The sequence below is a fragment of the Montipora capricornis genome, chromosome 5, assembly GCF_036669925.1.
Source record: "Montipora capricornis isolate CH-2021 chromosome 5, ASM3666992v2, whole genome shotgun sequence".
Taxonomy (NCBI): Eukaryota; Metazoa; Cnidaria; class Anthozoa; order Scleractinia; family Acroporidae; genus Montipora; species Montipora capricornis.
This window is the reverse complement of record NC_090887.1, coordinates 16,128,721-16,141,220: the sequence shown is the minus strand read 5'-3', so window position 1 is coordinate 16,141,220 and position 12,500 is coordinate 16,128,721. Positions and strand designations below refer to the sequence as shown.

Sequence of the window (12,500 nt, the reverse complement as noted above, 5' to 3'; positions counted from 1 at the left end):
CCACTCACCGACATACTAAAAGTCACCCAACAACCCTGTGGTGGAACATGCCTAAATTAAGCGATGAAGTTTTGGCCGATTACACAGGTGTCCGAACTCTCAGAAAGAAAATTGATGTCTGGAAACAGTGTGTATTATTGGTAGTTTTATTCCTTAAATTACTTAATTATTATAAGCACTCACTAAACCACTTTGTTTTTTGTAAGTTGAAAAACCTACACAGTAAAAGAGGAATTTGTCCGAGGCTCTCACCACAAGATGCCCAAACCATGGGGTGCCCAATAGGCTTGGGTAAATTCTGCTCGTAAAATGGCTTTTTCTGCCAGCCGGAAGTGCTCGTAAAAATCACCTATTCTGCTCGAAATTATGCTCGTACATCCTTATTCTGCTCGAATTCTGCTCAGTATCCAAAAAAAGTTTCGGCCGTTTGGGCCATATTAATTTTCGCAAATGTAGAAGGGAGCCTGTGCGTAACCCCTAAAAACTAATTAGGTATTCGCTATGCATAGCAAAATTGTAACTCATCTTACTTTAGGTCAAATAACTAATTAAACACAAGGCATTTTCCATTTCTTTTTTAATTTAGTTTAAAATTTTTCTTGCAACTGTCATGCATATCATTAGTGCCGCTGATTTTCTGCTCGAAAATTCCTTATTCTGCCGGCAGAACGCTCGCCTCAAAAATCGCTTGTTCTGCTCGAAATTCTGCCGGCAGAATTTATCCAAGCCTAATGCCCAACCCACCGGATTACATTCTCCAAAACCTAGCTTATATAATTGACTTTTTTCATGTAATGAAATGTGAATTTCTTTTTCTCATGATATTTGAAAGAATGCGACAGACCTGTACAGTCTCCCTTTTGTGGGTTTGTGGTTACAGATAATTATGAAACTCTAACGATAATAATTATAAAAAGCTAACGATGTTTAGGTTTAGTATCCACATGTTCAGCTGCCTTTGTCCACAAATAGAATAAAAAGAGGAAGTGACTCATACCAGGTCTTGAAGAAATTACCAAACATAGGTGGCTGCAATTGTGAAATTAATTATTGCCGCCACAGTGAGTAGCCTGAAGCGAACGAACGAGGCAGCTCTCTAATCGGAAGAACAACACATTTTTCTTCGAAATGGAAGGGATTTTGGTCAAAGGTGCAAGGAATTGTGGTAATGCGCAAATGAAGGAATTAAGATACGCTGTTGATCATAGAGCACTTCGCTTCTCGTATCCTTAAACTACCAATTCTCAGGTCTGTGCGGTACTGAGTGATTTGTCGAAGCGTTTCACTCAACTTTATAGAATTTTGTATGGAGACGCCATGTGGTCCACCAATATGGCGGCCACCGGCCGGTAATCAGCGAAAACATCTGGAGTTCACTTTGCGATGAAAGCGCTTACTTTTTCGATCATGAGATTAAAATACATGTGTAGGAGCACATCTCCGAATATACTTGAAAGGCTCAAACTGCTGAGATTTATAAAGGTGACAATTCGGAAATTCAAACTCCTGTATTTTCGAAACAAAACTCGAAACTCGAAACTTGAAGAAAAAAAAAAAAGATTTAATTCTAGGTCACCTTCAACCTCCTTTACATAAAGATTAAAAATAACTTGCGACTTTAATTTTAGAATTCGACACTGTGAAAATTGTCTATTGTTTTCTTTCCTCTCTCGAGGAGGTCAAGTTGGGGGTCCAGGTTTTGTACCGACCCTGCTCAAGACCTATTAAAATCTCCCTTTAATTCCACGCATTGTCAAAGTGTAGGTCACGTGTTACTTGTCACATGTACATTAGTTTAAGTAGTCGGCTCTACGTGTAGCGGCCATATTCAAGTTGTAATAAATGTGAAAGAAAGTGAAACATGGTGTCAGAAGTGGGATGTGACTAGAAGGTCCGAAGACTCGCAAGCAACAAACTGTGTAAGTTACTTTTTACTGATTTAGCGACAAGCTGGATTAAAGCAAGGAGAAATGAGCGATTTAATTGGTTTCCAATTACCAAAAATCGATTGGACTCCCGGCCCCGATTTGGCACAAAGGTTGAAACTCTTCAAGCAAAAGTGCGAATTACTCTTCGAAGGCCCTCTGAAATAGAGGACTAATGAACAGAAATGCAAATATTTACTTCTTTGGACGGGAGATTACGGATTAGATGCGTTCAACACATGGGAATTGTCCGAAGAGGAGCTAAAAAGCTTAGCTGCATATCGGATGCGACTGGAGAAACACGTGAAACCCCAGTCAAATTACATATTGAATCGCTTTTACCTCCAGAGCTTGAAACAAAACAACCGACCTTAGGTGAATTTCTCAGAGAAGCGAAACTGCTGGTTAGTTGCTACCCAGCCGACATGAATGATGAATTATTGAGTGATGCACTTGTGTTTGGAGTAGACTGTACGAAAGAAGTGTATTGCAGAAGGAAACAAGCTAACCCTTCAGAAAGCTAGAGAAATCGCACGCACAGAAGAAGCAACTAAGATGCAATTAGCTGCCATGACAGACTACAATCAAGTTAATCTCCTTGACAAAAAAGATTTCAGGAAGGGCAAAACTCAGTCAAAAAGAAAGCCTGGAAAGGGGCGAGGAGGTCACAAAGGGAAAGAACCTAAACAGACTGACAAATCTAAATCCGGATGTGGGAGATGTGGTGGTGCACCTCATGATAACCAGCGGAAATGTCCAGCAATCAATCCAAAGTGCTTTAACTGTTATAAAGTTGAACACTACCAACACATGTGCTTCAAAACGAAACCCTCCGGTGCAAATGCACTCCATGGTGAAGCAACAACCCAGGGGAATCTGACCCTGATGAAAATATCTTCTTAGGAGCATTAACTGCAGAACACTGTTCGCAGACAAACAACTGCATGGGTCAAATTGACAGCATCCAGTCACACCATGACCGCACCAAAGCACTGATTGAAATGCACTTTACTGCTAAACCATACCACCCAGGCACACCACACCAATTACAAGCAAAATTGACACAGGTGCAGAGATGAATGTAATTTCTATGCAAGATCTTGAGAAAGTAGTAACAGACCCTAGGCAGAGGCAACTTGGTCCACCCAGTGCAAAGTCACCACTTATGGAGGACACAATATAGACAACCTTGGTTCTTGTCAGTTGTATACACACCACAAAGGAGATGTAAGGGCAGTCACCTTCAAAGTTACCAAAGTCCTTAACCCACCAATGTTGGGGTGTAAAACTTGCAGTGACTTAGAACTTGTAAAATTAACTGCAACCTTGCAAAGAGACTGGAGAGCAAAGAGGCAACCAATCAGTGCAAACACCCAACCAGCAACCAGTCAGGTGACAGATCGTACACTCCACTCACCAAAGAGAAACTCTTCACTGACTTCCAAGACCGTTTTGATGGATTAGGACAATTCCATATAAAATGGCACAACGTAACCCTTGAACCTTCGGCAGAGCCTATCGTCCACCCTCCACGGTCAGTACCAGTCAACCTACGAGAGCTCTATTGACAAGAGATTGACAAGATGCTAGAGTTAGGTGTAATTACCAGGGTGGGTCGACACACCCACAGACTGGGTAAATAGCATTGTCCTGACAGAGTCAACTAACGATAAGGGAGAAATCACAAAGCTGAGAGTCTGTCTAGACCCACGTGAACTAAATAAATGGATCAAGAGAGAACAGCATTACACCAAGACAATTGATGAGGTGGTGACCCAGTTGAGTAATGCCAAGTTCTTTACCCTAGTAGATGCTAAGAAAGGGTATTGGTATGTCCCACTGGTTGAACCCAGCTCGTACCTTACTACGTTTGGTACCCTCTTTGGAAGGTTCCGATTCACTTGGCTACCTTTTGGCCGCATTGTTTCCCAGTACGTATTCCAGAAACAGCTTGACCCAGCACTCGAACGCCTCAGTGGCGTCACAGGCATAGCAGATGATGCGTCCGTCTTTGGTTCCACAGAGCAGGAATGTGACAAGAATTTAGCCAACCTGATGGAGCGAGCCCGACAGAAGGGCATCGTATTCAATGAAGAGAAGCTGCAATTTAAATGTAAGGATGTCTGTTTCTTTGGACACAACTGGACCCCACAAGGAGTGAGACAAAACAGCAGCAAGGTAGCAGCCATACAAAGCATGCGACCCCCTGAAGATTTCAAGAGCCTACAGAGCTTCTTGCGCCAGGTCATCTATCTTACAAGGTACTCAGCTCGCCTGGTCACCATTACTGCACCCCTTCGCCAACTCATGAAGAAGGAAGTAGCGTATATATGGGGCCCAGAGCATGAACTTGCATTCTCTGCAGTCAATTCGTTGAAGGACCTTGGTCCCATCCTCCTACAGAACGGTCAACCAGTATGTCATGCATCAGAGGCGTTCACCGAAACAGAGCAGAAGTACAGTAACATTGAGCGTGAAGCACTAGGTCTTGTATGGGGACTTGAGAGATTCCATTATTTTATTTATGGCAAACACTGCACTATCCAAACAGACCACAAGCCACTTTAGGGGAGTCAGGATGGCTTAGTGGTTATCAAGCGTGCCTTTCACCTCTGCGACCTGGGTGCAACTCTCGGCCCTGAGATCGTATGTGGGTTGAGTTTCAGTCACTCTCAACCTGATTCCGAGGGTTTTTCTTCGGGTACTCCGGTTTTACTCCCTCAGCAACATCGACTCCCGGCCTATTCCATCAGGCTGTGGTGCTGTGCTCCTAGGTCATACATGGGTCGTGTTCAGGGGCCGAGCGCCTGACCGGCAGCACAGCTCCTTTGGTCCGATCTCGTTGAGCCACACCCTTAGCAATTCAGTCTCCGACTGCAAGTAAGGGCGTTAAGAAGAACACGTATTACTGTTACTGGAAGCGATCTTTAGAAAGAAACTATCCAGTTGCCTAGCAAGAATCCAAAGATTTGTACTGAGAGCACTTAAATATGACGTAAACGTCACTTACGTCAAAGGCACTGACGTACCAATTGCAGATGCACTGTCGAGAGTTTCACCTCAGCCTGCAGAAGCCAATAACCAGCTACCACAGCTTGACATCCATTGTCACAAACACACTCCCTGCATCACAAGCACTATAGCAGCAGTTCCGGAAGGAGACTACAAGTGACCCTACCCTAAACAGATCGAGAGAAACGATTTTTAGAGGATGGCCAGACAAACGAGAGAAATGCCCAGAGCCACTCTATGACTACTGGACCGCGAAGAGCTAACTATTGAAGACGGCCTCTTATTGAAGGGATGTTGAAATGTTGTACCACCAAGTCTCCGTAGGGAGACGATAAGCATTATCCATCAAGGACACCTAGGCCAAGAAAAATGCCTATTAAGAGCTAGAACATCCATCTTCTGGCCCGGTCTAACTAAAGATGTTATCAACCTAGTCAAAGAATGTGACCCCTGCCAAGGACATCAGCGCCAACAGCAGAGACAGCCCATTGTCCAGCCAAAGTTACCAAGCTACTCTCGGCAGAGGTTGAACTCTGACCTGTTTGAATTCAAGGGTTATGAATACCTGCTATTATCAGACCAATACAGCACGTCTCGTGGCATCAGAAAGCTCACTAGCACGTCCTCACTGGCAATAGTGACACACCTTAAGAGCATCTTTGCAGAACACAGAATTCCAGCCCAATTGCTTACCGACAGTGGACCACAGTACAGCTCCAAGGAATTCAAAGATTTCACAGAATCCTGTGGTATTAAGCACCTTACCAGTTCCGCCCATTATCCATGAGCAAATGAGTCCTCTGAACGCATGGGACAGACAGTGAAGAACATACTGACAAAGTGTGAGGAGATCGCCACCTAGCACTGTTATCGTGTACCAAGCCACACCTATTCTCTCTTCTCATGCGTCCGCCATGTTTGATTGAAAGCGAGGCTAACCGCGCAAACATTCACGCTGGCTGCCAATGCCAGCAGTGTCTTGCCGATCGAATGGACCAGATTGTTGAAAGATAACCCTGAGTTGACGATGAAAGACGTCGATACTTTTGTTAAGCTCAACAAAGCACCCCAGAGTGGCATTGTTAAAGGCTATAAGTTTTTCTGCGAAGGATTTATTAAAGATTATGAAGGTAAATCGTTCATTTCTGCCGTGTTTGCTGTTATGGGCAAGCTTGCAAAGCCGGGCGTGGAGTTTCTAAGCAGGTACTTACCTACTGGTATGATTGTTCATTAAGTTGGTAAAAGAGAAGAAGATGACACTGTTTTTATCAGAGCAAGATGTTTCAAGTCGTTAAGGAAAAATGAAGAGCCACACTACTTATGGGTTAGTTGTATGGTTGTTTTTTAGCTGAATGCTAAATTTAAGTAACTTAAGTGCATGGGGCAGTTGACATTTTACTGAATATTGTGAAAGTTCTCAAAGTTAATTCAAATAACCTTGAATTATTCCTTGTTTCCCTATATCTGAATGAACAAGAATGTACACTATTCATTACAAAATAGTAAATTATAGTAAATATTTTTTTCTTAATTTCCTGCTTTGTTGTCCTTTGTTACCTTATTTCCAAAATAATGATTATAAGCTTAAAAACTTCTGTTTCATATATTTTCAAAGATGTCGTTTTACAATGAGGAAGTGGTGGATCATTCCTGCTCATGTAAGGCTGGGCAGGGAATATGTAACCATAAGGTGGCACTGATATACCAGGCAGCCCATTACAGCCTCCTTAAAATTGATGCTGTCCCAGAGGTACCATCCAAGACATCTATGCCACAGGAATGGCACAAGCCCCGTTCAGCTGGAATCCATCCTGAAGCTGTTGATAATCTTATTGTTAGAAAACCCGAATTAAAATCAGAGGGAGGTCCTAAATGTAAGAAGCGCGCCATAGATGGTGTAGAGAGTAATTTGTATAACCCTATACAAAACTACCCCACCCCAGAATTTATAAGGGAATTTCTAGCAAGGGCTAAAACTGACTACAAAGAAACACAGTTTGCTACATTGTTTAGCGAGGGTGAATTAGAGTATGTCGAGTGCAACTATGGCACTGTACCGAAGGGATGTGTTGTGTCTTATCAACAACCTACTATTAGGGAAAACAATAAGTTTTTATCTATAGATCAGAGGGATACCCTACCTGTCCTACCAGCAAAGCTGCTTGATCCCTTATGTAGCCATGTTCTTCCACGCTCACAGGCTAATGTACTTGATTCATTAAAGGTATCATTAGAGCAGGCATCCAACATTGAGCGGGAAACAAAAGACCAATCTCAAAATCCATTTTGGCATGAGCTGAGAAAGCGGCGGCTCACTGCCTCAAAATTTAAGCAAATTTGTTCAAGAAAAAGTGATTATGAGGGTCTGGTAACTCAGCTTAAAAAGAAAACTGTTCAGACTGCTGCCATGAAGTATGGCCTTGAACATGAAAGTGAGGCAGCACAGTCATATGTCAACACCAGGTTTGTCAATGTATACCGAACAGGATTTGTTATTAATCCGCAAGCCCTGATTTTCTTGTCTATGACCCAACACGCAATGAGGTATTTGGATTGCTTGAAATTAAGTGTCCCCAGTGTGAGTCATGCAGAGATGCCAAGTATTTAAAGATTGTTAATGGTCAACTCAAACTAAAGAAAACTCATGAGTATTACTTTCAGGTAATGGGGCAGATGGCCATCACCGGGCTCAAATGGTGTGACTTCATGGTATTTTGTAAGAATGATTGGCACATTGAAACCATTTACTTTGATGAAGAGTTCTTTGCCGACATGTACAATAAGCTAACTCTGTTTTATTACAACTATTATCTTCCATCATTGTAAATGTCACACCACTGATAAAACCTCATTTTTATTTGTAAATGTTTTTATTCAAATTAATTGCTATCATTTTAAAATAGAGGTCCTTTAAAGTTTGATAGCATACAACAGACCGACCATATTTGATTAATTGAAGAGGCTAATGACAGTGGAATTACAGCATCAAATAAATGGTTTTCCTTGACTCTACGAATTGCCCTCTCTACATGGATCCTTAGCTTCGCTATTTTTTGAGTCCTTTCTACATCTTCCTTGGAAAACTGAACCTTTTCACTCAGAAATGGTGGAATGTTGAGAGAACAGTTTAAAGGAGATAAAAGGTCTTCTATAGTGAAACCTTTGTCTGCCATAACCACATCTCCATCCTCTAACAGCCTTAAAATCCCACACCTTTTCACTATCTCCCTGTCACTTATAGATCCCGTGTAGAGTTTGGAGATGAATGAAACTGCACCACTGGGGGTAATACCAACAAGACCTTTGAAGGTGGTTGCACTTTTGTAACTAGAGTAAAACTCAGAATGAAGCACAAGAGAGGAAGGTGTCTGAACCTTCATTTCTGTGCAATCTATGATCACACGCACATTGCTGAAACTATCTTTAAAACTACTTGGCATTGTTTTTCTAATCTGTGATCTACTCGACCATAGTGGTAAACATCCCATTGTAAAATAAAGGAAGTTTGACCAGGTTATAATCATTCTACTTACAGTAGAAATTGACACATTGAATTTGACAGCCAAATCTTGATCAAATAAGCCTAGCTTGACCTTACACAACCACATGAACAGTTGATCTTCTATAGCAAGGGACTGTTTTTTCATGTTTATAAATACTTCGTTAATTATCCCTTCACCAGGCTTTTTAGCCCTGCCACGTTGAACTTGAGACCACGTTCTCATTTTTTCAGCAGATGGTTTTATCACATCTATAAATGACCATAACACATTACTACTTGAAAACCCAGTATAAAACCGGATCATTTCATCATCATACATAAATCGGCGAAGGCCAAACTGACTTTTATTGTTCTTCCTATCAAGTTCCTGTTCGAATCTCTCTATCTCTTTCCTAGCTGCCTGGAGCATCTCCTCAAGTGACACTTCCTTTCTCACCACACCATAATCATGATCATAAAGATTTGGAGTACTGGTAAATGCTGGGTTAGTGACCTGTTCTATAAAAACAAAAAATATCTATTTTAAAGTTTTCAAAGTTCTTAGATGGAGTCCCTGTGTAACAGCAAAATAATATTAATTCCAAGTGAACAAATAAAAGGGACATGGCAGAGTATACGCAACTGTTACAGCAAGGAGCCCAAACGTGTGAGTACTTTTAAAATATTCACAATCTTTCTTGCAGGAGAAATCCAATCACAAGTAGACCATAATGTGTTCTCAGCTTCTGAATGAATTACTTTTGCACAAAAGAATGTGAGTGAATAAAAATCTTGGCTTCCTAAGTAAAATATGTGCACACTTACAAAAACACCAGTAATATAAATTTGAAGCATCTTTAAAACGGCAGTTTATAGGAACAGAAGCTGAAAGGAATTCACTAAGGTAGGCACCTTTTGTGTTAATCTGAAATGTTGGGGGGATCTCTGATGACTTTCTTTTCAAGATTCTTCTTAATATTTCCTGTTCTTTCCTCTTAGTCCAAGCGAAGAGAGAAGGGACTGCTGTTGACTTCAATAGCCGCCGCTGTCCAGCCAACGAACGTCTATAATCAGTTTTCTCAAAATGCTCTGAACAAACAGCAGTATGCTTTTTAATCTGACAAGATGTCAAAAGAAAAGCAGCCGTAGCGATAGTGAATATAGGCCTGCATTCACTATATCAAGATCAATTTCACTTAAACTAGTTCATCAATGAAATCCAATAACAACACGCTAACAAATAGGATTATAAGAAAATATGCTTTAGCTTTATCTTAAGTTTAAATCAAGCTATAAACACAAACAGAATTCGAACGAGAGGCCAGACAGTTAGAACTAACTTCAAAATTCGGTCCTGGATCTCTTCGTATTCTTGCAATCCACTCTGCCCTCCTTTTGGCCTCTTTTGGGAAAGCATGGAAGGATATCTCTTTGTTGTATCTTGAATCATTCGTACACAACGGCACACAACAGTGTGTGGCGGCCATCTTGAATGTTTGCGCGGTTAGCCTCGCTTTCAATCAAACCTGGCGGACGCATGAGAAGAGAGAATTGAGCACCACCTGAAGTCACCAGCAGAGCTACTAACCAATAGAAGGTTCAGAATGTCCAACTGTGCAAGCCTTACACCTGATTCTGGGCAAGTTAAGGAGCAGTTGAAGAGCCAGCAGGACCGCTATGGTCACTATTATAACCAGAAAGCAGGCCCAACCCTCAAACCACACCACCCTAGCCAGCTCGTACGGATACTTAACCACCATACCAATACCTGGAAACAAGGAACCGTCCTGAGAGCAGCGAAAGAACCTCGATCGCTTATCGTCAAAAACAACACCACAGACGGTGTATACCGACGCACAAGGTCGCACCTCAGGCCAGACACAACAAGTGCCTGTGCACACAGTCCCACACCAGTCCAAGTATTTACTGCAGTCACGAGACCACCATCACCATCCAGGGTCGTGGAGCCACCCCCAAGGGCAGACGATCAACCACCAGGAGACAGTCCAAAGCCCAGACCCCCTGCAAGGATCGGGCTGCACCCAGAGAAAAGTGGCAGGTACAGGACCAGATCCAGGAGGACAGTGAAACCACCAGATAAGCTGAACATTTAAACGAGCGCTATTGTTTCGCGTTAGGTCGAACTGAACATTTGAAGAGCGCTATTGTTCCTTATTAAAGTTAGGTCCTATAACCAAGGCATGTTACAGTTTTTATATGAACACCGATTTAGTATCAGCTCATTGAAGATCTCTATTACGTTATGCACTGTTGTAAAGAGGGGGATGGCACAGTATAGGTCACGCGTTACATGTCACGTGTACATTGTGTTAATAGGCCATTTCCGAGTTCATGTTCGCCTCTTCTTCAAAGCGAGTCTAAGTGCGAAGTTTTTCTTATGAAAATTAGTTTTCATTCATATGCAAAGTAGAACTAATTACCGTCACAAAAACTTCGCACTTAGACTCGCTTTGAAGAGGAGGAAGACATGAACTCGGAAATGGCCTATTAGTCGGCTCCATGTGTAGCGGCCATGTTCAAGTTGTAATAAATGTGAAAGAAAGTAAAACACGCACGAGCCGTCGTTAAATTACCGCAAGCATAACTGAACATCTACATTCCCCTCAGCAGCATTTCTACCATTTAGGTAAACTAGTTACTAGTAGTAATCAAAGGTTACGAAGTGCGGGCGACAGAGCCAAAGGATCGGTAATAGTCTTATGATATGTGCATTATAATGTTATCCTTATATAGATTTGTGCAGTTTAAGCCGCTCTGCGTGAAATTACGTCCTTTGCATTCCATTCATTCTTTATGGAAGTCCAAAGAAGTGCGTTAAAAGAGACTTGGGATCTCCCCAAATACGTGCTGCGCATACGCAATAGCAAGCAACGTTGAAAATTACGAATGCAGGCTCCTCTTGGAAAACTACAGGCTTTGAAATAAACTCTTAACAAGATTAAAAGATCGCTAGTGTGTCACACCTGGAGGTAGCTCTCCTGCTTTCTGCATTTTCGTGAATTTTAATGAATTGTTTCCACTTCTTTTCCATTTCCAGCAGTGTATTTGTGATTCACAGTCTTCATCATCGAAGAAACAAATGGAGGGCAAGGCATCCCTCCTGTCAGCAAACTAAAAAAATGTGAGGCACTTCAAGTTAAAATTGATTTGCCTAAAAGCACAACAAAATGCTTCTCAATGTAGAAAATGCTTATACATACTCATCTGACAAACACCTGGAAACATTTGGCCAAGTAAGGCCAAACCAATAGAAAAGAGATATAAGAAAAACATTTATCATATCATGATTACAAAGTTCATTGCAAATTTACAAGAATACCACAAATACTCGAATCTCCTTTTTCACATGCATACCGTCTTCCTCCAGCAATAAACGACTGAACAAGTGATCGCAATGAGGAGTTTCACTTACATAAACAAATAAGGTCTTTCCCGTTGGTCGGAATGCAGAGGTTAATACCCACAAGTCCCAATGTGTGGGTGCACCGAACTGTTTCACTGAAATGTCGGATGATATCCACTCCACTGGTATGGCCTTCTCAATTGGAACTTGAGAACGATGCTCAGCAAAAGTATCTGAATTTAAGAAAAAAAGAAAATTCTACTTGTTCTCTGCAAACGAAAATATGTTCTTTATCAGACGAAAAAGCCCCTGTTGAGGGCTTAAAAATGCATCAAAAGCTACACGTATACACTGTCATTGTTTTAAAGTGCTACTATGATCAAAAAATCTAATTCTTTTTTCTTCAGATTTTGAAAGCGTGTTCGCTTACCACCTGATTGGCAAAATTTTGAGCGTTGATTTTTATCCAAAGGCTGTTTATTTTGAGTGTAAGGTTTGGATTTCACGGTCCGCTATTATTCACGTTCAAAACTGACCGATTGGACCTCTGAGGGTTGGATCTAGGGAAAAGTGACGTCATTGACTCACTAGCTTAAAATTTCAGCGTGTAAACGCAACTTATTATGTATGCAAAACACGAGTTTAAAAATCTGAAAGCCCGAAACTCCCGTGCTGCATATTAATTCAGCCGCGTACACACGCATTGCATTCTTAAACC

General features: G+C 41.6%; 1 protein-coding gene across 1 annotated transcript in view; it reads right to left on the bottom strand.

The window, feature by feature from the left end:
* Window positions 1-12,500, bottom strand: part of LOC138049653 (uncharacterized) — a 48,257-nt gene that overhangs the window by 13,282 nt on the left and 22,475 nt on the right. Inside the window, exons 13-14 of the mRNA XM_068896046.1 lie at window positions 11,852-12,015; window positions 11,403-11,550 (exon numbers count right to left, since the gene is read on the bottom strand). Coding sequence (XP_068752147.1) covers window positions 11,403-11,550; window positions 11,852-12,015 — 312 coding nt within the window. The remainder of the gene's footprint in view (window positions 1-11,402; window positions 11,551-11,851; window positions 12,016-12,500) is intronic.